The sequence below is a fragment of the Pristiophorus japonicus genome, chromosome 2, assembly GCF_044704955.1.
Source record: "Pristiophorus japonicus isolate sPriJap1 chromosome 2, sPriJap1.hap1, whole genome shotgun sequence".
Lineage (NCBI taxonomy): Eukaryota > Metazoa > Chordata > Chondrichthyes > Pristiophoridae > Pristiophorus > Pristiophorus japonicus.
Genome location: NC_091978.1, coordinates 251,217,473 through 251,244,310, shown reverse-complemented (window position 1 = coordinate 251,244,310; position 26,838 = coordinate 251,217,473). Strand labels below are relative to the sequence as shown.

At 46.1% G+C, this 26,838-nt stretch overlaps 1 protein-coding gene across 1 annotated transcript in view; it reads right to left on the bottom strand.

The window, feature by feature from the left end:
• LOC139233663 (EF-hand calcium-binding domain-containing protein 14-like) overlaps window positions 1-26,838 on the bottom strand; it is an 88,931-nt gene that overhangs the window by 2,717 nt on the left and 59,376 nt on the right. Inside the window, exons 7-10 of the mRNA XM_070864071.1 lie at window positions 8,753-8,842; window positions 4,197-4,392; window positions 3,045-3,131; window positions 2,200-2,376 (exon numbers count right to left, since the gene is read on the bottom strand). Coding sequence (XP_070720172.1) covers window positions 2,200-2,376; window positions 3,045-3,131; window positions 4,197-4,392; window positions 8,753-8,842 — 550 coding nt within the window. The remainder of the gene's footprint in view (window positions 1-2,199; window positions 2,377-3,044; window positions 3,132-4,196; window positions 4,393-8,752; window positions 8,843-26,838) is intronic.

The window sequence follows — 26,838 nt, the reverse complement described above, 5'->3', positions numbered from 1 at the left end:
TCCAAATATACCACATCCACTGGTTCCCCCTTGTCCACTCTACTAATTACATCCTCAAAAAATTCTAGAAGATTTGTCAAGCATGATTTCCCTTTCATAAATCTCGTTCTTCAGTAGCTCTCCCAGATAAACAACAGCAGCTGCTGCTACTATCGATGCAAGTTTGTATTTAGGGCATTCCTAATATTTACTTATCTCCCACCCTGTAATAATCATAGAATCATAGAATGGTTACAGCACAGAGGATGCCATTCGACCTGTCAAGTCCATGCTGGCTCTCTGCAAGAGTGCTTGAGCTAGTCCCACTCCCCTGCCCGTTCCTCGTAGCCCTGCACATTTTTTTCCTTCAGGCACTTCATAATTCTCTTTTGAAAACTACAATTAAATCTGCCCCCACCGCTCTTTTAGGCAGTGCATTCCAGATCCTAACCACTCTCTGCGTAAAAAAGTTATTCCTCATATCGCCTTTGGTTCTTCTGCCAATCACCTTAAACCTGTATCCTCTAGTTCTCGCCTTTTCCACCAGTGGGAACAGTTTATGTCTAACTACTCTGTCTGGACGCCTCATGATTCTGAATACCACTATCAAATCTCTTCTCAATCTTCTCTGCTCCAAGGAGAACAACCCCAGCTTCTCCAGTCTATCCATGTAATTGAAGTCCCTCATCCCTGGAACCATTCTTGTAAATCTTTTCTGCACCCTCTCTAAGGCCTTCACATCCTTCCTAAAGTGTGATGCTCAGAATTGGACACAATACTCCAGTTGAGGCCGAACCATAACTTCCTTGCTTTTGTACATTATGCCTCTATTTATGAAGCCCAGGATCCCATAAGCTTCAAACAGCCCTACCACCTTCAATGATTTGTGCACATATACCTCAAGGTCTCTCTGTTCATGCACACCCTTTAGAATTGTACCCTTTAGTTTATATTACCTCTCCTCATTCTTCCTACCAAAATGTATTACTTTTCACTTTTCTGCATTAAATTTCATCTGCCACGTGTCCACCCATTCCACCAGCCTGTCTATATCCTCTTGAAGTCTATCACTATCCTCCTGGCTGTTCACTATACTTCCAAGTTTTGTGTCATTGGCAAACTTTGCAATTGTGCCCTGCATACCCAAGTCTATGTCATTAATATATACAAGAAAAGCAGTGGTCCTAGTGCCGACCACTGGGGAACACCACTGTATACTTTCCTCCAGTCCGAAAAACAACCGTTCACCACTACGTTCTGTTTCCTGTCACTTAACAAATTTCTTATCAATGCTGCCACTGTCCCTTTTATTCCATGGGCTTCAATTTTGCTGACAAGCCTATTATGTGGCACTTCATCAAATGCCTTTCTGAACTCCATGTACATCATATCAACCGCATTGCCCTCATCAACCCCCTCTGTTACCTCATCAAAAATCTCAATCAATTAATTAAACACAATTTGCCTTTAACAAATTTGCACTGGCTTTCCTTAATTAATCCACACTTGTCCAAGTGACTATTAATTTTATCCCGGCTTATCGTTTCTAAAAGCTTCCCCACTACTGGGGTAAAACTGACTGGCCTGTAATTGCTGGGTTTATCCTTACACCCTTTTTTGAACAAGGATGTAACATTAGCAATTCTCCAGTCCTCTGGCACCAGCCCCCCCCCCCTGTATCTAAGGAGGATTGGAAGGTTATGGCCAACACCCCTACGATTTCTACCTTTACATCCCTCAGCGTCCTAGGATGCATCATATCCAATCCTGGTGACTTATCTACTTTAAGTACAGCCAGCCTTTCTAGAACCACCTCCTTATCAATTTTTATCCCATCCAGTAGCTCAACTACCTCCTCCTTCACTATGACGTTGGCAGAATTTTCTTCCTTGGTAAAGGCAGATGCAAAGTAATTATTTAGTAGCTCAACCATGTCCTCTGCCTCCATGTGTAGGTCTCCATTTTGGTCACTAATTGGCCCCACTCCTCTTACTACCCGTTTATTATTTATATATTCTCTAATAATAGAGAAACAAAATTGTGCTAGTTAAAAATAATTGGGCAAAATATTTTAAATATAGAAAAATTACTCCTAAGATTAAAAATAGTAATGAATGTATTTCTTAGTCCTTTATCCTAAAATCCTCTGCTTGTTGTTAATATTGTCAAAGGAGCTTTCTTGAAATGCAGCAAATCTAACGATTGTTCCATAGTTCTTACCTTGTAGTCCTAAAGCATTTATCATTTCTGTATAGGAGAATCTGTCATCATTATTTTCATCAAACTGTTTAATTTCTTCTTCTGCTGGTGCCCATTGTCCAAGATTATTCACTAGGTCCCTATATGTCAGGTAGCCACGCCCAGTCCAGTCTGCTTCATAGAAGAAGGACTGGAATGCTGTTAGAATGCAAGGGTTGAGCATATTGATCAAAAATCTGTTTTTCATATTATGGAGTTATCAGCTAAACTTGCTTACATTATGTTACAACTTAAACATAAAAGAATAATAAAATAAAAATAGCAATACATAAACTGAAATGTACATACATGTATTTCAACAGTTAAATTTTACAAATAATTTCACTAGAAAACACTTGGTTTAAGAGGCTGATTTCCTGAAACTGTGTGAAATGTGCTTACAATTTCCTGATATGTGCTGCTGGAGGCTGGAACTCCTCAATGGGAGTATGCAGTATATAACATTTCGAATATGTTATTAAATGCAGAAGATCAATTCTTGGTGAGAATTATTCTGAATTGAAACTGTTGACCATTCTATTGGTATACTAACGAATCTCCCATGGTATTGCTCATGGTGAGTCAGAACCAAGGATATTATGTGATGCACAATAATACATAATATGAGGTTCAATCATTTACAATGACTGCATGTGTGAAATTCTGTTTTTATTGCATGGTATTCTGGGATTTATTGTAGTTGTCTGGGAAACAAATTTGCATTTATGCATAAGTTCTTGCTGTGGTTTGCATTCTGGCACAAAGAAAGTGCTATGGTTCCTAAAGAGTTTATTCAAAGCAGAATCAAATGTTAATATATTTCCCACCTTTCAGATTTGTTATTGAAGAAATAGAAATGACATTTCTGACTGCAGATGTATGCATGGTGCCCTCTGTAGTTGACGTCTGGATATCTGGAAGTAAAGTAATAGATTTCCAGTACCACCAAAATGTAAACTTTAACTGCAACGGTTTGAACAATTAAGTGTAAAACTTAGAAATATTTACCATATTGACATACAAACATAGCTGGACAGGTAAAGACCCTCTGGTCCATCGAGCCTGTCCCACACAATTGCAATACCTTGTGTATCACTATATATATTCTCCACCCTACCCGAAACCATGTGATCTCCCGGGAGAGATGAAAAAACAGATTTTAAAAACCCAGGCCAATTTGGGAGAAAAATATCTGGGAAATTCCTCTCCAATCCATCTAGGTAATCAAAACTAGTCCAGATCACTCTGGCGCTGAATTCCCTGCAGTACCTACCTTCTGTAAGAGGTGATCTTCGCCCCAGCCAGAAACAGGCTGAGCTCTCGCTTGAAGGAATTCAGCGAATCAGCATCCACAGGAGCCTGTTCCAGAGGTCCACTATTCTCTGGAGAAAAAAACCACCTCCTGACATCTAACCTAGATCTAGCCTTATACAACTTAAATTTGTGACCCCTGATCTAACCTATTTATTTGGAACAAACTTTCAACTGGAACACAACTTATTCTCTTCATTATATTATAAAACTCAATCACATCACCCCGAAGCCTATGTTGCTCTAAAGTGTAGAGTCTCACCTATTTTAGCCTATCTTGATAACCAAGATTCTTTAAACTGGGAATTACTCCAGTGGCCTCCTCTGCATCCTTTCCAAAGCCTCAGTATCACCCACCATGTGAGGAGACCAAAACCGGACACAGTATTCCAAGTGCGGCCTGACTAAGATCTTCTACAACCTAAAGTTTAACTTTACCAAATATAGTATGAAGCATTCCAAATTGGGAACTGAACTTGGTGTGCAAATATCATTTAAAAAATTAGACTTTTATATTACTGTACTTTGATTATAATCTGAAATACATTTTTGAAAATCTGTTTATGAAGCACTTACAATGTAGTGTACTGGTATATGGACAAATTCTACAACTCTGCCTTCTAATTCAATTTCTAGATTATGTGTTAACAATATCCATGAGTGGTTACCTAGTTTTTCATCATCCTCATGGCTCATTAGCAATGCGACTTTGGTACTCTCCATCTGCTGAGGTGAGTACACGGTACTTTCAGCTTGGAATTGGGCCATGGTTGCAGCGGGCTGGCTTGTTCGGTTCATTGCATCTTCTCTTTGATAAACTTCATCCCTCAGCTGGGAGATCTGTCGGTAATTCCTATCCAAATCCTACAAAAGATTACAAGGTGCTAAAGGTTTGGAAACACAAGTGATCTAGTAATGGACTCAAGCTCCAGCAGCAATCTTTAGTTTAATTCACACAGTGGCGCAAGAGGAATTTAAACAATTTTCAGCCTCAGTTGCACAACAATGGTGTAGCATCACTGCTTTGGAAAATTCCTGTGTGTGCCAGGACAGTCTTTACCAGTTACACTGCTTCCCTATATTAGCATATTTGTTCCTGCAGTAAGCATAATGGAGATAAATTTACGGGTGGGCTCTTCCAATCACCTGCCGTAACTTCGACAGCAGGGCAGACAGATCCCCGCAGAAATTCATCACCGTGACGTATTTATAGAACAACAACAACTTATATTGCTATAGCGCCTTTAACGTAATGTACACGGGTCAATGCTTGGATATATTATGCTTACTCCAAAGGAAAAATAGGTTAATGCAGAGTAACGGTATCATTCGGGGTTGTGGTGTGGAATGTTGTTAGCCCCGGGAGACAAATTTTATGAATACGTTTATGGAAGGTAAGTAATTTCTCAAAACTTAGTGGTGTTTTCTTTAGCTTAGCTTGGTTGGATTCAATACTTTGAATTCATTCATTCCTACATTACAACAGTGACTACACTTCAAAAAGTACTTCATTGGCTGTAAAGCACTTTGGGGTGTCCTGTGGTCGTGAAAGGCACTATATAAATGCAAATCATTCCTCCTTTCTCTCCTTTTCTTTCTTTCTTTGTACGGCATCTAAAATATCAAAGCAGGCACATAGTTGAATAAACTATCCTTGTTGTATCCATGTAGTTTCTGTGGGCCCAAGTTTCGGCCTCAGTTGCTCCTGATTTTTTGGAGCAACTGGTGTAGAACGGAGTATCCTAGAAATTCAAATTCTCGGCATTTAGTTTGCTCCAGTTCTAGTCAGTTAGAACAGTTTCACTTTGGAACAGAATTTTTTTTTCAAAAGGGGGAGTGTCCGGCCACTTACGCCTGTTTTCAAAGTTTCGGCAGTGAACACTTACTCCAAACTAACTTAGAATGGAGTGAAGATTTTTGTACACTGTGGAAAAAACCGTGTCTACACTTTAGAAAATCAGGCGTAGGTTACAAATCAGGTGTAGGGAATGGGGGGGTGGGGGTTTAAAGGGAAGTTGACAAACATGAAACACTTCAGTTTTACAATTACAAATAAAGAGCCATCATCAATAATAAATGATAAAAACATCAATAAATCAACCAATAAATCAATCAAAAAAAATTAATAAGAAATAATTTTTAAAAAAATCAATAAATAAAACATTTTCTACTTACCGACTGCAGCACCGGGAGCCCTCCAACAGCATGCTGGGATGCCCCCCCCCCCCACAATGTGTCTCTGTCAGTGTCTCTATCTCTCTGTCTGTCTGTGTGTGTCTCTCACTCTCTGTCTGTCAGTGCCTGTGTTTCTGACAGCGAGGGGAGGGGGAGGAGGGGGGTAGAGGGAGAGAGGGGGGGAGCAGAGGGAGGGGAGGGATGGGGAGGGAGGGAAGGGGGAGGGATGGGGGAGAAGGGGAGGGATGGGGGAGAAGGGGGAGGGGGAAGGGGCGAGGAGAAGGGGAAGGGGAGGAGAAGGGGAAGGGTGGGGAGAGGAGAAGGGGAAAGGGGGGAAGGGGAGAAGGGGAAAAGGAAGGGGGGGAAAGGAAAAGGGGAAAGGGAAGGGGAAAGGGAAGGGGGGGAAAGGGAAGGGGGGGGAAGGGAAGGGGGGGAAAGGAGAAGGGGAAAGGGAAGGGGGGGAAAGGAGAAGGGGAAAGGGAAGGGGGAAAGGGAAGGGGGGAAAGGGAAGGGGGGAAAGGAGATGGGGGAAAAGGGAAGGGGGGAAGGAGAAGGGGGAAAGGGAAGGGTGAAGGGGGGAAAGGGAAGGGGGGAAACGGAAGGGGGAAAGGGAAGGGGGGGAAGGGAAGGGGGGGAAAGGAGAGGGGGAAAGGAGAAAGTGGGGGGGAGGCTGAACGTTCGGGCCAGGCCCTGCCGGGCCCAAGACTTCGGGCAGGGCCTGTCCACAGCACCAGATTTACAGGTAGGTGGCGTTGGGTCAGGTCGGGTCCGGGGTCCGGGGTCGGGAGCGCGGGTCGGGGGTAGCGCGGGTCGGGTCGGGGGGTGCGCGGGTCGGGGTCGGGAGCGCGGGTCGGGTCGGTTCGGGTCGGAGGGAGAGGGAGGTCAGGTCGGGGGGGGAGGGGGAGCGCGGGTTGGGTCGGGTCGGAGGGAGGGAGGGAGAGGGAGGTCAGGTCGGGTGGGGGGGGGGCCGCGGGTCGGCTTGGGTCGGGTCGGGTCCGGGGGGGGGGGGGTTGTCGGGAGCGCGGGTCAGGTTGGGGGGGGGGGGGTGGTGGGAGGGAGGTCGGTTCGGTTTGGGTCGGGGGGGAGAGGGAGGTCAGATTGGGTTGGGGGCGGCGGAGCGCGGGTCGGGTTGGTGTTGGGGTCGGGTCCAGTCCGGGGGCGAGGCGGGGGGGGGTGGGAAGCGGGAGTCGAGTCGGGTTGGGAGGAAGCAGGAGCTGGGCGTGGGAGGCAGCCTTATGCACGCAGCTCCAGTGAGGCCATTCGGCCAGGGCTAGGGGCTGCGTGCTTCGGGCCCCTCCCACACAGTTTTGGGTGCCTGGAGCTACTGCACATACGCGCCCACTGTAGCGCGCACGTGCAGAGGTCCCGGCACTGTTTTCAGCGCAGGGACCTAGCTCCGCCCCCAACTGCTCGTGCTGCGCCGCGCCTGTCTCAAGAGGACCAGCAGGGAGCCGGAGAATCTGTAAGTTTTTTTTAGGCGCACTTTGTGGCGCGAAAAACGGGCATTCAGGTCGGGGCTGCGCCATTCTAGGCGCGGCCTGAAACTTGGGCCCTATAACTCTTGACAATTAATTTTTGCATACATTTCAAAGGACAGCCTTTAAAAGTTTCCACAGCCTTTAAAAGTTAAATGACTTTGTGGTTCTGTCCAACTGAACAAGATGGTTATCGGGAAAATTTAGGAGATTTTAAACTTTATTTCAGAACACATTTTCTTTGGCACTCTAACGACATTTATTGGTTGTATTTTTGGAGTGCTGCTGAAAAGCTGTCGCCTGTTTGGTAAACAAAACTTTGCACTTGGTTGTTTGAAAAGTGCCTTGAGGATGGCCCCAAAGAAACAACAGCATGAAAACTGCAATTATATAGGGCCCTGGGAGACCACCTGGAGTATTGTGGACAATCTTGGTCTCCTCACCTAAGGAAGTGTGACAAATGTTCACCAGACTGATTCCTGGGATGGGGGAATTGTCCTATGAGGAGAGATTGAGTAGACTAAGTCTATATTTCCTAGAATTTAGAAGAATGAGAGGCGATCTCATTGAAACACACAAAATTCTTACAGAACTTGATGGGGTAGATACTGGGAGGATGTTTCCCCTGGCTGGGGAGTTTAGAACTAGGGAGTCATAGTCTCAGAATAAGGGGTCAGCCACTTCGGACTGAGATGAGGAGAAATTTATTCACTCAGTGGGTTGTGAATCTTTGGAATTCTCTACCCTAAAGGAATGTGGAAGCTCAATCATTGAGTCTATTCAAGACAAAGATCAATAGATTTTTGGATATTAAGAGCATCAAGAGATATGGGGATAGTCCGAGAAGGTGGAGAGGGATGGAGTACAAAAGCAGGGCGGTCCTGCTGCAACTGTACAGGGTATTAGTGAGGCCGCACCTGGAGTACTGCGTGCAGTTTTGATCACCTTACTTCAGGAAGGATATACTAGCTTTGGAGAGACGATTCACTAGGCTGATTCCGGAGATGAGGGGGTTACCTTATGATGATAGATTGAGTAGACTGGGTCTTTACTCGTTGGAGTTCAGAAGGATGAGGGTGATCTTATAGAAACATTTAAAATAATGAAAGGGATAGACAAGATAGAGGCAGAGAGGTTGTTTCCACTGGTCGGGGAGACTAGAACTAGGGGGCACAGCCTCAAAATACGGGGGAGTCAATTTCAAACCGAGTTGAGAAGGAATTTCTTCTCCCAGAGGGTTGTGAATCTGTGGAATTTTCTGCCCAAGGAAGCAGTTGAGGCTAGCTCATTGAATGAATTCAAATCATAGATAGATAGATTTTTAACCAATAAAGGAGTTAAGGGTTATGGGGAATGGGCGGGTAAGTGGAGCTGAGTCCACGGCCAGATCAGCCATGATCTTGTTGAATGACAGAGCAGGCTCGAGGGGCTAGATGGCCTACTCCTGTTCCTAATTCTTATGTTCTTATGTTCTTATGTAGGTGGAGCTGAGTTAGAAGATCAGCCATGATCTTATTAAGAGCCAAATGGCTTACTCCTACTCCTATTTTTTATGTTCTTAAAACAGTACTAACCTGTTCCAGTCGACTTTGGTGGGATTTCAAATTTTCTGAGATGTTATGCATTCTTTCTAGTGATTCTTCAAACTCATCCATTTCGGTGGCCTAAAAAAAACAATGGCACACCTTACTGCATCTGAAAAAAACTTAGCTACAGTTTTCTGAACACGTCATAGTAACTGCCTCAGTTTCAGGTGCTCACAATGTTCTTTTACTTTGGCTTGCCATTTTACATTTTATCCTGTTAAGTTGAAAACAATACCGTGAGACAAGTTTCCTGTATCAATATGTGAGTAGAAGGTTCTGTAGAACTTGTCTGCCGTACAACACAGGCATGACAAGAGACATATAGAGGGAGAGCACAGCCAGCCAGAGGTCCAAGCAGAGGTGGGCAGAAAAGATTAAAGGCACAAAACACTTGTATTCTCATTTTATTGTTTCCATTACTGGAAAAAAGGCAAAAGAGTAGAAATTACTATACATTATTGTATGAACACTTGATGCACTGTATCAAATTCCTCATTCCACTATTTTAATAGGGGCTGTAATTGGCTTATTTCTTTCTTTCACAGATTATATGGGATTAAAAAAACAGGATCACACACAGAAAATGGCCTGCTTATTTTGATATACAATTGCCCCAGCATGGACTCTATGGGGCCGAAATTGCCCTCTGCCCCGTGTGAATTGACTGAAGATTTAGCGCCTGTAGAGGTGGAGTGGAGAATGGAGTGATATTCAGGACTTGGTTTTTTTGGGAAGCCCCCGGCTCTTGCACTGCTGGAGGAGAAAGCGGGGTGGATCAGATTGGGAATGGGGCGTAAAGCGGCGGTGTTATTTAGCGCTGACGCGTCGCAACATCCTTCCCCTTCCCTTAAAGGGGAGGGATGTTGCGAGGCCTAGTGAGGCCTCCCACTGGGCCACAAGAGAACGGCTCGGCCAAATCAGCGGCTGCCATTGGAGTCGGCCCGAATATCACTCCATTCTCCACTCCACCTCTACAGGCGCTAAATCTTCAGTCAATTCACACGGGGCAGAGGGCAATTTCGGCCCCATAGAGTCCATGCTGGGGCAATTGTATATCAAAATAAGCAGGCCATTTTCTGTGTGTGATCCTGTTTTTTTAATCCCATATAATCTGTGAAAGAAAGAAATAAGCCAATTACAGCCCCTATTAAAATAGTGGAATGAGGAATTTGATACAGTGCATCAAGTGTTCATACATTAATGTATAGTAATTTCTACTCTTTTGCCTTTTTTCCAGTAATGGAAACAATAAAATGAGAATACAAGTGTTTTGTAAAATAAAATGGCGGCGGGGCACAAAAGGGGTCGGTGCCGGGCGGTAAGGGATCGGCGCGCCGGGCGGGACAGGAAAGATGAGACGTGGCGGAAATAGCCCAGGGGAAATTGCGGTTAGATCACACCCTCCACCTGCCCCCAGGCGGAAAGGCCTAACCATCCCGTTACCACCTCCCAGAGGCAGTAACGGGCCTTAACAAAAGGGTTAATTTCGGCCCCTATATCTGGCCAGGTACTTGACGGATAGGCCAAGCCATTCACTTTAAATACAAACACCATGCGGAAAATCCTTGTTTGAATGGCTTCAATCCAGCTTCTGTACTTCTCACAGCACTAAGTTGGCCCTGGCCAAAATCACAAATGACATGTTTTGTGACTGTGAATGTATTTCATTAGTTGTCCTCATCTTTCCTGACCTCTGTGCAGCATCTGATCCAGTTGACCAAGCCATCCTCCTCCATCATCCACTGTCAAACTCTATTGATCTGCTCATGTCTGGTTCTATTCCAACCTGTCTAAACACAACCAATCCATCTCCAGTAAATCCTTCTCCTCCCGCCCCTGCTCCATCACCTCTAGATTTCCCATGGATCTATCCTTGACCCCCTCCTCTTGCTAATCTACTTACTGCCCCTCGGTGACATCTTCTGCAAGCGTGGACTCAACTTCCATATATATGCTGATGACCCCAGCTCTGCCTATGCACCACTTCTCACAGCCTCATGATAACCATGTACTGTCAGACTACCTGACCCAACATCAAAGCCTGGATAAGTCACCACTTTCTCTAACTCAGCATGGATTTTCTGTTTGATCCCTCAGCTCACTAAAATTACTCAAACATTGGACAGGTAAAAGGCATAGGGGCCAAAAATTACCCCGTGCCCTTTTTAGGGCGGCAACCTTACTGATCCGGGACTTTTACTGCCCGGGCTGGAAGTCCCGCTAACGGCGTGCAATTGGGCTTTGTACCCCTCAAACAAGGCGGAGCGATGTCTCAGGTGCTCCACCTCATTGGAGGGGTGCTCCTGGGGCGACAGTTTAGTGCTGTGCTGGCACACAAAAATGGACCTCCCCTTCAATTAAAAGGGAGGGCCGCTGCACACTCTGCAGGCCCTTTTGTTGGCTGCCACTGGGCCACCAGGGACGTGCTCAATCAGGCCAGCACCCCGGCACCCAAAAAGGAGTGCCAGGCTGCATGATGGTGGCCCAGTCGAGGTGAGTGCTGCCATTGTCGGGCTAACCGAAGAGTTGGCCGACAAAATAAAATGGCGGCCCGGGTGCCCCGGGCGGATGTTAGCGTCCCACGAAGCTGGAGCTGACATCAGTCCAAGGGACAATTTCCCCCGCGGGGCACAAGGGGGTTGGCGTACGTGGCGATGATGTCGTCACCGGGCGTGCACCGGCTAGGGGTGCAAATCACAGGGCGCGGCGCTACCGGCAAATCACCCCCAAAATCTCAGCGGTAATTTCATCTGAGGCGCTACCGCCGCCCACCCCCGGGTGAAAAGCCCATTGCCCCATTAGCGCCTGCCGGAGGAGCTAACGAGGCATAAAAATGGGACAATTCCAGCCCCATACACTCTGGGTCACGGAGCGGGGGCTCATCTATATGAGTGACCTGAAACACTATGCTCAAGAAAAATATCTGGGGCAAGAATCTAAAAAAGTGAGAGAGGCAGTAATTAATTTACAATAATGTGTTAAGCCATGTCTTGGCCAAAAGTAATTTATACCCTAATAAAGCTTCTTTGCTTAAAGTTTATTTTGTTCTAAATGCAGGTGTAGAAATTCTGCAAGGGGTCCTCGATGTCCATCCCCGCCACCACCACCATAATTTGGTAGAATATTGACGGAAATCCAGGAAAAACTCTAAATATTTTGGTCGGTGATCAGGAGATATTTCTGCAGAAATGCCAGGTGATCATTAATATGTGCATCATAAACTAATGATTGACGGTTTGAAGGAGCAATTATTTTTATATCTCTCTTTCCTTTGATTGCAAATGTGATTTATTCCTGAGTATAGACTAGCCAAGGGGTACTCAGTTGGTTTGAAAGCAGGTCCACTTATCAAAAATGTCAGGGAGCCTTGGGTCTGGAATTCATCATACCCTAAATTATTCATCCTTGATCACTGCACAAGACAAACACAGTGAGAGTAGTAATGTATCTGTCACTGTATTTGGTCCAAAGGTAATTCAGAAGCCAGCAAGGTCTGTTGGTTTAAGAATACACCAATGTAATGTAGGATATTAGTGTTCATAATAGTATAACCATCATACAAATAGAGTTTATCTCTTGTACACCTGTCGAGAAATTTCAACAACAACTTGTATTTATATAGCGCCATTAACATAGTAAAACATCCCAAGGCACTTCACAGAAGTGTTATAAGACAAAACAAATGTGACACTGAGTCACATAAGAAGAAATTACAGCAGATGACCAAAAGCTTGTTCAAAGAGGTAAGTTTTAAGGAGTGTCTTAAAGGAGGAAAGAGAGGTAGAGAGGCGGAGAGGTTTATGGAGGGAGTTCCAGAGCTTTCTTAATTTCCTTAATTACCACCACCTATAAATGTAGGTTAATTATCAGTTGCCAATCATTTAAGGGGGTAGGGGGTAGGGTGGGGGTGGGGGGAGAAAAATACTTTAAAATGAGAGATTTAAAAATGGCTGAAGGTATGTTGCACACAATGCACATTTTTTTGCCGAGTCATGAGAATCAACCTTCGAATCACTCACTTTTTTACTCCCTTTTTGTTTAAATCGTGTATGTCAAGATTCAAAAGTTTCCACTCTACAATCTAGTCCTAACTACCAACAGGTGAAGCATTAAAGAGACTTTTGAAATCTATTTCTAACAAAAGAAAGTGGGTACTCACCCCATAAATCCAATACGTGCCCTACCGCATCAGCGGACACCACCCAACTGAAGACTACGCAGTCAGAAGTCCTCTACAACGTTCGGGGCATAGCAGACAGAACCTACAGAGTCCAGCGAACCCCAAAATCGCAAACCACCGCCAACTGACAATGAAAAATTGATGAGCATAGTCCCTGTTTGCCCTGGAGTTTAACCTAGTCAGAGTTAGGCATTGAGAAGTGGGAGGTGTATTATTTCTGTAACCCCTTTGAATGTGTGATATAGTGTTCTTTATTTGAATGATTACATTGTATTTTCTTGTCCTTAATAAAATCGAAGTTATTTGCACCAAACCAGTTGTCTCTTGCACTTTGTCACATCCCCCAAATAAATCCAAAGTCTGGAACCCAGGGAGTGGGAGCGATGTGAACCGCTCAGAAGGTCAGAGGTGAACCTGACCCCACACACCACCCCCTACACCATTGAGAGAAGGATGTCCTGATGCTGAGAGCTGCCACGTTGGCAGCCAACACAGGGTGAGGTGGCTGCTGTAGAGCCAGAGTGCCTGGGAGATCCCAGCCAAATTGGGGGGCAGATTAATGTCCTGCAGACGCCTCCCCCCCCTTCCGTGTGCTGGAGCTGCTTATGTGTGAAGTGCTGGGGGTGGGAAGGGGGCTGTTAGCAGCTCATTAGTAACTGATGTACTGGTGGAGTGAGATGTGATCCTCCAATTGCAGTTTTACTTTTTCCCACTCTCTCCAGCCGTTTGCTCTGTAATTCCTGTAGAGCCATCTTGTGTGCAGTGTGTTTGTGATGTTATAAGGAAGATATCACATTGGCAAATGAGGATAGGATTTGTGGATTCCCTAGCTGAAATTTGGTGGATGATTCCTGCCAACCAACAGAGAGACTTTGAAAGATTCTTTGTTTTGCAGCACAGCTAAAAATCCAATGTAAATTTCAAGCACACTGTTGACGTTGCTAGAGTCCAGATGACCGTGCTTATGGAATAATAGGGTGCTTAGGTGAGTTCCATCATGACCAAGAGACTTTCGGAGCATATGTGGAGTGGCTAGAAATGTTTTTCACCGCGAATAATATCATCGAAGTTCCCGCTGATGAAAACCATAACCGGGCAATTTTAGAACGGAAATGGGCTATTTTCTTGACTGAAGCCCTGAGGTGTATGAAACCCTGAAAAATGTGCTTGCTCCCAGCAAGCCGAAGGCCATGCCACTGACGGAGAAACAGCATTACAGTCCCGGGCCACTGGAAATTGCTGAAAGTTATCGTTTGGGAATACGAAATCAATTAACCAACGAGGGTATTAGTGAGTACATTGTACCTTTAAACATAGAAACATAGAAAATAGGTGCAGGAGTAGGCCATTTGGTCCTTTGAGCCTACAACACTATTCAATAAGATCATGGCTGATCATTCCCTCAGTACCCCTTTCCTGCTTTCTCTCCATACCCCTTGATTCCTTTAGTCATAAGGACCATATTTAACCCTCTCTTGAATATATCCAATGAACTGACATCAACAACTTTCTATAACAGGGAATTCCACAGGTTAACAACTCTCTGAGTGAAGAAGTTTCTCCTCATCTCAGTCCTAAATGGCCTACCTCTTATCCTAAGACTGTGTCCCCTGGTTCAGGACTTCCCCAACATCGGGAACATTCTACCCGCATCTAACCTGTCCCGTCAGAATCTTATATGTTTCTATGAGATCCCCTCTCATCCTTCTAAACTCCAATGTATAAAGGCCCAGTTGATCCAGTCCTTCCTCATATGTCAGTCCAGCCATCCCAGGCATCAGTCTGGTGAACCTTCGCTGCACTCCCTCAATAGCAAAACGTCCTTCCTCTGATTAGAAGACCAAAACTGAACACAATATTCCAGGTGAGGCCCTGTACAACTGCAGTAAGACCTCCCTGCTCCGATACTCAAATCCCCTACCTATGAAGACCAAAATACCATTTGCCTTCTTCACCACCTGCTGTACCTGTATGCCAACTTTCATGTACCATGATACCCAGGTCTCGTTGCACCTCCCCTTTTCCTAATCTGCCGCCATTCAGATAATATTCTGTCTTCGCGTTTTTGCCCCCAAAGTGGATAACCTCACATTTATCCACATTATACTGCATCTACCATGCATTTGCCCACTCACCTAACCTGTCCAAGTCACCCTGCAGCCTCCTAGTGTCCCCCTCACAGCTTACACCATCACCCAGTTTAGTGTCATCTGCAAACTTGGAGATATTACACTCAATTCCTTCATCCAAATCATTGATGTATATTGTAAAGAGCTGCGGTCCCAGCACTGAGATGTGCGGCACTCCACTAGTCACTGCCTGCCATTCTGAAAAGGACCTGTTTATCCCGACTCTCTGCTTCCTGTCTGCCAACCAGTTCTCTATCCACGTCAGTATATTACCCCCAATACCATGTGCTTTAATTTTGCACATCAATCTCTTGTGTGGGACCTTGTCAAAAGCCTTTTGAAAGTCCAAATACACCATATCCACTGGTTCTCCCTTGTCTACTCTACTAGTTACGTCCTCAAAAAATTCCAGAAGATTTGTCAAGCATGATTTCCCCTTCATAAATCCATGCTGACTTGGACCGATCCTGTCACTGCTTTCCAAATGCACTGCTATTTCATCCTTAATAATTGATTCCAACATTTTCGCCACTACTGATGTCAGGCTAACCGGTCTATAATTATCCGCTTTCTCTCTCCCTCCCTTTTTAAAAAGTGGTGTTACATTAGCTACCCTCCAGTCCATAGGAACTGATCCAGAGTCGATCGACTGTTGTAAAATGATCATCAATGCATCCACTATTTCTAGGGCCACTTCCTTAAGTACTCTGGGATGCAGACTATCAGGCACCGGGGATTTATCAGCCTTCAATCCCATCAATTTCCCTAACATAATTTCCCGCCTAATAAGGATATCCTTCAGTTCCTCCTTCTCACTAGACCCTCAGTCCCCTAGTACTTCCGGAAGGTTATTGGTATCTTCCTTCGTGAAGACGGAACCAAAGCATTTGTTCAATTGGTCTGCCATTTCTTTGTTCCCCATTATAAATTCCACCTGAATCTGACTGCAAGTGACCTACGTTTGTCTTCACTAATCTTTTTCTCTTCACATATCTATAGAAGCTTTTGCAGTCAGTTTTTATGTTCCCGGCAAGCTTCCTCTCGTACTCTATTTCCCCCCTCTTAATTAAACCCTTTGTCCTCCTCTGCTGAATTCTAAATTTCTCCCAGTCCTCAGGTTTGTTGCTTTTTCTGGCCAATTTACATGCCTCTTTCTTGGATTTAACACTATCCTTAATTTCCCTTGTTAGCCACGGTTAAGCCACCTTCCCCGTTTTATTTTTACTCCTGACAGGGATGTACAATTGCTGAAGTTCATCCATGTGATCTTTAAATGTTTGCCATTGCCTATCCACCGTCAACCCTTTAAGTATCATTTGCCAGTCTATTCTAGCCAATTCACGCCTCAAACCATCGAAATTACCTTTCCTTAAGTTCAGGACCCTAGTTTCTGAATTAACTGTGTCACTCTCCACCTTAGTAAAGAATTCCACCATGTTATGGTCACTCTTCCCCAAGGGGCCTCGCACAACAAGACTGCTAATTAGTCCTTTCTCATTACACATCACCCAATCTAGGACGGCCAGCTCCCTAGTTGGTTCCTCGACATATTGGTCTGGAAAACCATCCCTAATACGCTCCAGGCAATCCTCCTCCACCGCATTGCTACCAGTTTGGTTAGCCCAATCAATATGTAGATTAAAGTCACCCATGATAACTGCTGTACCTTTATTGCATGCATCCCTAATTTCTTGTTTGATGCTGTTCCCAACCTTACTACTAATGTTTGGTGGTCTGTACACAACTCCCACTAGTGTTTTCTGCCCCTTCGTATTCCGTAGCTCCACCCATACCGATTCCACATCATCCAAGCTAATGTCCTTTCTTACTATTGCATTAATTTCCTCTTTAACCAGCAATGCCACCCCACCTCCTTTTCCTTTCTGTCTATCCTTCCTAAATGTTGAATACCCCTGGATGTTGAGTTCCCAGCCTTGGTCACCCTGAAGCCATGTCTCCGTGATGCCAATTACATCATACCCGTTAACTGCAATCTGCGCAGTTAATTCGTCCACCTTATTCTGAATACTCCTTGCATTGAGGCACAGAGCCTTCAGGCTTGTCTTTCTAACACACTTTGCCCCTTTAGAATTTTGATGTAATGTGGCCCTTTTTGCTTTTTGCCTTGGATTTGTCTGCCCTCCACTTTTACTTTTCTTTCTATCTTTTGCTTCTACCCCCATTCTACTTCCCCCTGTCTCCCTGCATAGGTTCCACCCCCCTGCCATATTAGTTTAACTCCTCCCCAACAGCACTAGCAAACACTCCCCCTAGGACATTGGTTCTGGTCCCGCCCAGGTGCAGACCGTCCGATTTGTACTGGTCCCACCTTCCCCAGAACCGGTTCCAATGTCCCAGGAATTTGAATCCCTCCCTTCTGCACCACATCTCAAGACATGTATTAATCTTAGCTATCCTGCGATTCCTACTCTGACTAGCACGTGGCACTGGTAGCAATCCTGAGATTACTACCTTTTGAGGTCCTACTTTATAATTTTGCTCCTAGCTCCCTAAATTCGCCTGGTAGGACCTCATCCCATTTTATACCTACATCGTTGGTACCTATATGCACCACGACAACTGGCTGTTCACTCTCCCTTTTCAGAATTCCCTGCACCCGTTCCGAGACATCCTTGACCCTTGCACCAGGGACGCAACATCCTGGAGTCTCGGTTGCGGCCGCAGAAATGTCTATCTATTCCCCTTGCATTTGAATCCCCTATCACTATAGCTCTCCCACTCTTTTTCCTGCCCTCCTGTGTAGCAGAGCCACCCACGGTGCCATGAACTTGTCTGCTGCTGCCCTCCCCTGATGAGCCATCCCCCTCAACAGTTCCCAAAGCGGTGTATCTGTTTTGCAGGGGGATGACTGCAGGGGACCCCTGCACTACCTTCCTTGCACTGCTCTTCCTGTTGGTCATCCATTCCCTATCTGGCTGTGTACCCTTTACCTGCGGTAAGACTAACTCACTAAATGTGCTATTCACATCATTCTCAGCATCGTGGATGCTCCAGAGTTCATCCACCCGCAGCTCCAGTGCCGCAATGTGGTCTGTCAGGAGCTGCAGGTGGGTGCACTTCCCGCACACGTAGTCGTCAGGGACACCGGAAGTGTCCCTGACTTCCCACATAGTACAGGAGGAGCTTAACATGTATCCGAGCTGTCCTGCCATGACTTAACCCTTAGATACACTTAAATTGGCAACGGCAATGCTAAAGGTTACTTACTGATATAGAAAAGAAAAAGAAAAACTACTTACCAATCACCAGCCAATCACTTACCCCCTTGGCTGTGATGTCACCTTTCGATTTCTTTCTACTTCTTTTTTGCCTTCTCTCCCTGCTGCAGCTGCACCAGCTGGGCCTTAAGAGGCCGCTCGCTTGGTGCTCCGCCTCCCGACTCTCCGCTCGCCTCTCCGACGCTGCTGGTGGGCCTTAAGAGGCCGCTCGCCTGGCGCTCCGCCTCCCGACTCCCCGCTCGCCTCTCCGACGCTGCTGGTGGGCCTCTTGTAGGCCGCTCGCCTGGTGCTCCGCCTCCCGACTCTCTGCTCACCTCTCCGACACTGCTGGTGGGCCTCTTGTAGGTATCTCGCCTGGTGCTCCGCCTCCCGACTCTCTGCTCGCCTCTCCGATGCTGCTGGTGGGCCTCTTGTAGGCCGCTCGCCTGGTGCTCCGCCTCCCGACTCTCTGCTCTCCTCTCCGACGCTGCTGGTGGGCCTTAAGAGGCCGCTCGCCTGGTGCTCCGCCTCCCGACTCTCCGCTCTCCTCTCCGACACTGCTGGTGGGCCTCTTGTAGGTATCTCGCCTGGTGCTCCGCCTCCCGACTCTCCGCTCTCCTCTCCGACACTGCTGGTGGGCCTCTTGTAGGTATCTCGCCTGGTGCTCCACCTCCCGACTCTCCGCTCGCCTCTCTGACGCTGCTGGTGGGCCTCTTGTAGGCCGCTCGCCTGGTGCTCCGCCTCCCGACTCTCCGCTCTCCTCTCCGACACTGCTGGTGGGCCTCTTGTAGGTATCTCGCCTGGTGCTCCGCCTCCCGACTCTCCGCTCGCCTCTCCGACGCTGCTGGTGGGCCTCTTGTAGGCCGCTCGCCTGGTGCTTCGCCTCCCGACTCTCCGCTCGCCTCTCCGACACTGCTGGTGGGCCTCTTGTAGGCCGCTCGCCTGGTGCTCCGCCTCCCGACTCTGTCATTTCAGAAACTTTCAGGACCGAGCGTTGCGAGACCGTTTTATATGTGGGATGAAAAATGAAGCAATCAGAAGAAAATTGTTGACAACCACTAACTTGACGTTTGATTTAGCTTGTTAGACAGCTATGTTGATGGATATGGCCGATCAATACTCCCAAGAATTTTGTGCCAATTCCAGTCGTCAGACAACTGAGGTGAATTGCCTGCAGGTTAAAAGAAAAAGGCAGTTGGGCCCCAAGGCTTCAGCAACTGGCCAAGGTAACAGTGCATTGAAGTTGTGCCTGAGACTAAACATTGCTCAAAGCTGTCCATATGTGAAGGCAGAGTGCTTCTTCTGCAAGAAAACTGAGCAACTTGCGAAAGCATGCCGACTGAAGAGTAAACCGACTTTCAAGGCTATAAGTTGAAATCACCAGGCACTACATAGCATTGAAGAGAAGCAACAGGACAAGGAGGTTCTGGAGATAAAAGTCATCAGGATCACAAGGGTACCTAACAACAGTTCACAAAGTATCGTCATCCAATTAGACGTTGCAGGAATCAGGACACCCATGGAAATCGACACTGGTTCATCTGTGAACATAATACTGGAATCGCTGTATCTCGACAAGTTAAGTGATTTTCCGTAGGAGAAATAGAAACATAGAAAATAGGTGCAGAAGCAGGGGCCATTCGGCCCTTCAAGCCTGCACCACCATTTAATATGATCATGGCTGATCATGCTACTTCAGTATCCCACTCTTGCTTTCTCTCCATACCCCTTGATTCCTTTAGCCGTAAGGGCCACATCTAACTCTCTTTTGAATATATCTAACGAACTGGCCTCAACAACTTTCAGTGGTAGAGAATTCCACAGGTTCACAATTCTCTGAGTGAAGAAGTTTCTCCTCGTCTCGGTCCGAAATGGCTTACCCCTTATTCTTAGACTGTAACCGCTGGTTCTGGACTTCCCCAACATCGGGAACATTCTTCCTGCATCTAACCTGTCCAATCCCGTCAGAATTTTATATGCTTCTATGAGATCCTCTCTCATTCTTCTAAATTCCAGTGAATATAAGCCTAATCAATCCAGTCTTTCTTCATATGTCAGTCCTGCCATCCCGGGAATCAGTCTGGTGAACCTTCGCTGCACTCCCTCAATAGCAAGAATGTCCTTCCTCAGATTAGGAGACCAAAACTGTACACAATACTCAAGGTGTGGTCTCACCAAGGCCCTGTACAATTGCAGCAAGACCTCCCTGCACCTATACTCAAATCCTCTAGCTATGAAGGCCAGCATGCCATTTGGTTTCTTAACTGCCTGCTGTACCTGCATGCCTACTTTCAATGACTGATATACCATGACACCCAAGTCTCGTTGCACCTCCCCTTTTACCAATCTGTCACCATTCAGATAATAATCTACCTTCCTGTTTTTGCCACCAAAGTGGATAACCTCACACTTATCCACATTATACTGCATCTGCCATGCAGTTGCCCACTCACTTAACCTGTCCAAGTCACCCTGCAGCCTCTTAGCATCCTCCTCACTGCTCACACTGCCACCCAGCTTAGTGTCATCTGCAAACTTGGAGATATTACATTCAATTCTTTCGTATCATGTGAGGTGCAAGAGTGGTTATACCAAATAAATTCAGGTCCAATTTATTAGGAGACCTCCATGACCAGCACCTAGGAATGTGCTTGACCAAGAGTTTTGCACGCAGTTACTTATGGTGGCCAGGTCCAGATAAAAATATAGAGTACATTGTCAGTCAGTGTACAACAGTTCAATCGGTAAGCAAGAAACCACCATCAGTACCATTGCTGCCACGGAAATGATTATGTACTTAACACTTGGCAACCTGTATCACACCACCACCAGAGGGCCTACCTGTTGGAGTCCCAAGGGATCCCTGCATCTCCTGGGAGCACTGTATATAAGCAGGCCTCCCACTCTGTACCTGCACTCTGGAGTCGAATTGAAGGAGCTCAGGTCACACTTACTCATTGCACATACTCAGTTTCATCCTTTATTAAGAGCATAATAATTGGCGACGAGGTAATGAACAACCGCGCGAAAAAGCAAAGAACTGTTGGTATTCTGGAGAAGTTCTCAGAAGGGGATGATTGTGAGGCCTTCGTGGAGAGACTCGACCAATAGTTCGTGGCCAACAAGCTGAAAGGGGATGAGAATGCTGCCAAACGAAGGGCGATCCTCCTTACCTTCTGTGGGGCAACAACCTATGGTCTCATGAAGAATCTTCTAGCTCCAGTAAAACCAACAACCAAATCCTATGAAGGATTATGCACGTTGGTCTGGGAGCACCTAAATCCGAAGGAAAGCGTTTTGATGGCCAGGTATCGGTTCTACACGTGTCAACGGTCGGAGGGCCAGGAAGTGGCAAACTACATCGGCGAACTAAGGCACCTTGCAGGACATTGCGAATTTGATAGATTCCTTGAACAAATGCTGAGACTTTTTTGTGTTTGGCATTGGCCATGAGGTAATCCTTTGCAAACTATTGACTGTTTAAACACTGAATCTGAGCAAAGCTATAACGATAGCCCAGGCATTTATGTCCACCAGCGAAAACACCAAACAAATTTCGCAGCACAAAGAGTTTTTGGCTAGTACTGTGCACAAAGTAACGTCGTTTTCAAGCAGGAACATACATGGCAGAACATACACGCCGGCTGCTGCATGAACTCAGATGACCTAGAGTCCGCCATCAATCAGTAATGCGAGGCAGTTAACACCTTGTTTGCATTGTGGAGGTGATCATCGGGCCCATCAATGCCGCTTCAAGCACAATGCGTGCAATGGCTGCAGAACAATGGGACACCTCCAGCGAATGTTCAGGTGAGCTGCAAACCCTGCAAACCACCACGTTGCAGAGGAAGATCGATCCTCTAGCGACTCGAACCGAGGAGGCAGAAGTGTATGGGGTACACACCTTCTCCACGAAATGTCCACCAATAATGTTAAAAGTGGAACTGAATGGAATTCCAGTATCCATGGAACTGGACACGGGTGCGAGTCAGTCCATAATGAGCAAAAAGGCCTTCGACAGGCTTTGGTGCAACAAGGCACACAGGCCCAAGCTCAGCCCCATTCACACCAAGCTAAGAACTTACACCAAAGAACTGATCCCTGTAATTGGCAGCACAGAAGTCAAAGTCTCCCACTATGGATCGTGCCAGGGGATGGCCCCACACTGTTCAGCAGAAGCTGGCTGGGAAAAATCCGCTGGAACTGGGGTGACATCTGAGCACTTTCGTCCATCGACGATGCCTCATGTGCCCAGGTTCTAAGCAGATTTCCATCGTTGTTTGAGCCAGGCATTGGAAGTTTCTCGGGGGCGAAAGTGCAGATCCATTTGGTTCCTGGTATACGACCCATCCACCACAAGGCATGGGTGGTGCCATATATGATGCGAGAAAAAGTGGAAATTGAGCTGGACAGGCTGCAGCGAGAAGGCATCATCACGCCGGTGGAATTCAACGAGTGGGCCAGTCTGATTGTCCCGGTACTCAAAGGTGATGGCACGGTCAGAATTTGTGGGGACTACAAAGTAACGATTAACCGTTTTTCGCTACAAGACCAGTACCTGCTACCCAAGGCAGACGACCTACTTGCGACCCTGGCTGGAGGAACGACATTCACCAAGTTGGACCTGACCTCGGCCTACATGACGCAGGAGCTGGAGGAATCTTCGAAAGGCCTCACCTGCATCAACATGCACAAAGGTCTGTTCATCTATAACCGGTGCCCATTCGGGATTCGGTCGGCCATGGCAATTTTCCAATGGAACATGGAGATCCTGCTAAAGTCGGTTCCACGCACCCTGGTTTTCCAGGACAACATACTGGTCACAGGTTTGGACACCATCGAACACTTGAAGAATCTGGAAAAAGTTTTATGTCGGCTACACTGCGTGGGACTCAGGTTGAAACGCTCGTAGTGCGTTTTTCTGGCGCCAGAGGTTGAGTTCTTGGAAAGAAGAATCGCAGCAGATGGCATCAGACCCACCGACGGCAAGACAGAGGCCGTCAAGAACGCGTCGAGACCACAGAATGTGATGGAGCTGCGGTCGTTCCTGGGACTCCTCAACTATTTCAGTAATTTCCTACCCGGGTTAAGCACCCTGCTAGAATCCCTACATGTACTACTGCGCAAGGAAGATGACTGGGTATGGGGGAATTCACAAGAGGTTGCCTTTGAGAAAGCCAGAAATCTGTTATGTTGAAACAAACTGCTTGTTCTGTATAACCCATGTAAATGATTAGTGCTAGCTTGCGATGCGTCGTCATACGGGGTCGGGTGTGTGTTACAACAGGCTAACGAATTGGGGATTTTGCAACCGGTCGCCTATGCCGAAAGAGACTACAGCATGATTGAAAAAGAAGCTCTGGCATGCGTTTACGGGGTGAAAAAAAGGCACCATTATTTGTTTGGTCTCAAGTTTGAGCTAGAAACTGACCATAAGCCATTCATATCGCTATTCTCAGAGAGCAAAGGGATTGACACCAATGCCTCTGCCCGCATCCAAAGATGGGCGCTCACGCTATCGGCATATAACTATGTAATCTGCCACAGACCAGGCACAGAGAACTGCGCTGATGCTCTCAGTCGGCTACCATTGTACACCACTGGAAATGGCACAGCCCGCAGACCTGCTCATGGTGATGGATGCATTCGAAAACGAAAAGTCACCCGTTACGGTCCGCCAGATCAGGACTTGGACCAGCCAGGATCCTTTACTGTCCCTGGTAAAAAAAAAACTGTGTCCTCCATGGGAGCTGGTCCAGCGTCCCAGTGGAGATGCAGGAAGAGATTAAGCCTTTCCACAGATACAAAGACAAAATGTCCTTACAGGCAGAGTGTCTTTTGTGGTAATCGCGTGGTCTTGCCCAAGAAATGCAGAGAAATGTTCATACGCGACCTACACAGCACCCACCCAGGCATTGTAATGATAAAAATCGCAGCCAGATCACATGTGTGGTGGCCAGGCATCAACTTAGATTTAGAGTCATGTGTGCGCCAGTATAACACTTGCTCTCAACTGAGCAATGCACCCAGAGAGGCACCGCTAAGTTTGTGGTTGTGGTCCTCCAAACCGTGGTCTAGGATCCACTTTGACTATGCGGGCCCATTTCTAGGCAAAATACTCTTGGTTGTTGTGGACACTTATTCAAAATGGATTGAATGTGTAATAATGTCTGTAAGCACGTCCACTGCCACCATCGAAAGCCTATGAGTTATGTTTGCCACACACGGCCTGCCTGCTGTCCTAGTCAGCGACAATGGGCCGTGTTTCACCAATGCTGAATTCAAGGAATTCATGACCCGCAATGGGAATCAAGCACGTCACATTTGCCCCGTTCAAGCCCGCATCCAATGGCCAGGCAGAACGGGCAGTTTAAACCATCAAGCAAGGCTTGAAATGCATGATGGAAGGCTCCCTGCAGACCCGACTGTCCCGAGTTCTGCTCAGCTACCGCACCAGATCCCACTCACTCATCGGGGTTGCCCCAGCTGAGCTGTCCATGAAAAGGGCGCTCAAAACAAGGCTCTCTATTGTCCACCCTGACCTCCATGCTCAATTCGCGGGCAGGCGGCATCAACAAAGCATGCACCATGATCGCGCAAACTTGTCACGCAATATTGAGGTCAATGACCCTGTGTTTGTACTCAATTATGGACATGGTCCCAAATGGCTTTCTGGCATGGTCATAGCCAAAGAAGGGAGTAGGGTGTTCTAGGTCAAATGGGCCAATGGACTAATGTGCAGAAAGCATTTGGACCAAACCAAATTGCGGTTCACTAACAGCTACGAGCAACCCGAAGAGGACACCACCAACTTTGACCCTCCAACACACACACACGAGTTGCAACCGACATCACAGTTGACCACGAAGCCGAACTCACCATCCCCAGCAGTCCGGCAAGGCCAGCTGCCCAGCTGCCTAGTGAAGAATCAACCAACTCACCCACACCTGCATTTGTACCGAGACGATCGACAAGGGAGCAAAAAGCCCCAGATCGTCTCACCCTGTAAATAAGTGTACTATTGAGTGATGTCATGTATTTAACCCTTGGCAACCTGTATCACACCACCACCAGAGGGCTTACCTGTTGGAGTCCCAAGAGATCCCAGCATCTCTTGGGAGCACTGTATATAACTAGGCCTCCCACACTGTACCTGCACTCTGGAGTCTAATTAAAGGAGCTAAGGTCACACTTACTCATTGCACACAGTACTCAGTTTCATCCTTTATTAAAAGCATAATAGAAATGGCCTCCCAGGATGTGGCAAAGGCTACATATTGATTTTGCTGAACTAGAAGGACAACAATTGTTCATTGTGATTGATAGCCATTCGAAGTGGGTCGAGGTGTTTCCAATGTGGAAAATAACAAGTAAAACATTAGACATTAGAGATTTTCTTCATTTGGCCTCCCAGAAGAAATTGTTTCTGATAATGGACCACAATTTTGTTCAGAAGAATTTGCACCATTCATGACCAAAAATGGTGTGAATCATACCAAGGTTGCACCGTACTACCCTGCTTCAAATGGTGCAGCAGAGCGTACAGTACAAATTGTAAAACGTGCCCTCATCAAACAAAAGTTGTACCCAAATCCAAAGGAACGACAGTTGTCATTGGATCACAAATTGGCTAATTTTTTCATTACATATCGTTATACACCTCATACAACTATGGTAGAACACCAGTAGAGTTGTTTATCAAATGACAGCCACGAACCAGATTCTCGTTGTTAAAACCAAACTTGGCACAGTCCATAGAAGAGAAACAATTATGACAGAAAGAGAATCATGATAGAGGTAGAATATTAGAGAGAAGTGTGAAATTAAATCAGGAGAGTGAAGAACCTTCACCATAAATGTTTAAAGTGGTTACCAGGAAGAGTGGTGAAGATATGTGGATCTCACACTTATTTGGTCAAGATGTTTGATCATGGACAGGTTAGGTTTGTTCACATTGATCATATTTTACCTACAGATGTAAAAGTAGTTGAAGGTGGGAATGATTCAATTATTTCTGACTCATCAGATAGTTTTAATACAAGTAAAGTACTAGTAGCATATCCTACATCAAATGCACTGGAAACAAATCCAAGAGAAAGTCAGAATTTAAGTCTGAGTCTGAATCTGGCAGACAAACAGTCTGAAGTTAGAGCGAGTTCAAATGGAAATCAAGGGTATCCCTTGGAGGAAAAATTTCCTCAGGATCAGCCTAGAATGAGTCTAATTTCAACACCATGTTTGGAAGGTTCTGTTCAAGAGCGAAGGTATCCTCTTCTAAACAGAAAATAAGTGGTTAAGCTTGATTTGTAAATATGGTAAAATAAGTCCATATCTTTTGTTATGTAAAACCATACAACTATGTATGATGATTAGTTGTTACGATTACTTCTTCATTAAGGAGGGAGAAGTGTAATATTGTGTAATATATATATATATAGCGTCATCTGGTGGACTCCTGTGGCACTGCAGCCAGTGCTGTTTACAACAATAAAGAAGGGAATCACCTGACTGGGGTTCTTGATGTTAGCAACCATCTTACAGATTGTG